Here is a 478-nt window from a genome sequence, read left to right on the forward strand (position 1 = left end):
AAAGCCGTATCAATGTGGTGACTGTGCCAAGAGCTTCAGCTACAGCTCCGCGCTCACCAGGCACAGGATAATCCACACCGGGGAGAAGCCCTTCTGGTGCATCGACTGTCGCAAGAGCTTCACCGACAGCTCCACGCTCACCAGGCACAGGCTCACCCACACTGGGGAGAAGCCCTTCACCTGCACCAACTGTGGCAAGAGCTTCAGCCGCAGCTCTGACCTTAAGCGCCACAAGAAGATCCACCGTGGTGCTGGGGCCCTCTGGTGCATCGACTGTCGCAAGAGCTTCACCGACAGCTCCACGCTCACCAGGCACAGGCTCACCCACACTGGGGAGAAGCCCTTCACCTGCACCAACTGTGGCAAGAGCTTCAGCCGCAGCTCTGACCTTAAGCGCCACAAGAAGATCCACCGTGGTGCTGGGGCCCTCCTCCAAAGCTGGTCTCGGCTCATTTCTGCCAGCGCCGCTGGATGTTGC

The 478-nt window shown here is 60.3% G+C and overlaps 1 protein-coding gene across 1 annotated transcript in view; it reads left to right on the plus strand.

Moving 5' to 3' along the window:
* The window catches only part of LOC104494688 (gastrula zinc finger protein XlCGF49.1-like), a gene marked incomplete at both ends in the record, with an annotated part of 883 nt that extends 442 nt beyond the window's left edge, over positions 1 to 441 (plus strand). The window contains one exon of the mRNA XM_010137552.1: positions 5 to 441. Coding sequence (XP_010135854.1) covers positions 5 to 441 — 437 coding nt within the window. The remainder of the gene's footprint in view (positions 1 to 4) is intronic.
* Positions 442 to 478: the final 37 nt, after the last annotated feature.

The sequence above is a fragment of the Buceros rhinoceros genome, unplaced genomic scaffold (assembly GCF_000710305.1).
Source record: "Buceros rhinoceros silvestris isolate BGI_N320 unplaced genomic scaffold, ASM71030v1 scaffold11916, whole genome shotgun sequence".
In the NCBI taxonomy this organism is placed as follows: domain Eukaryota; kingdom Metazoa; phylum Chordata; class Aves; order Bucerotiformes; family Bucerotidae; genus Buceros; species Buceros rhinoceros.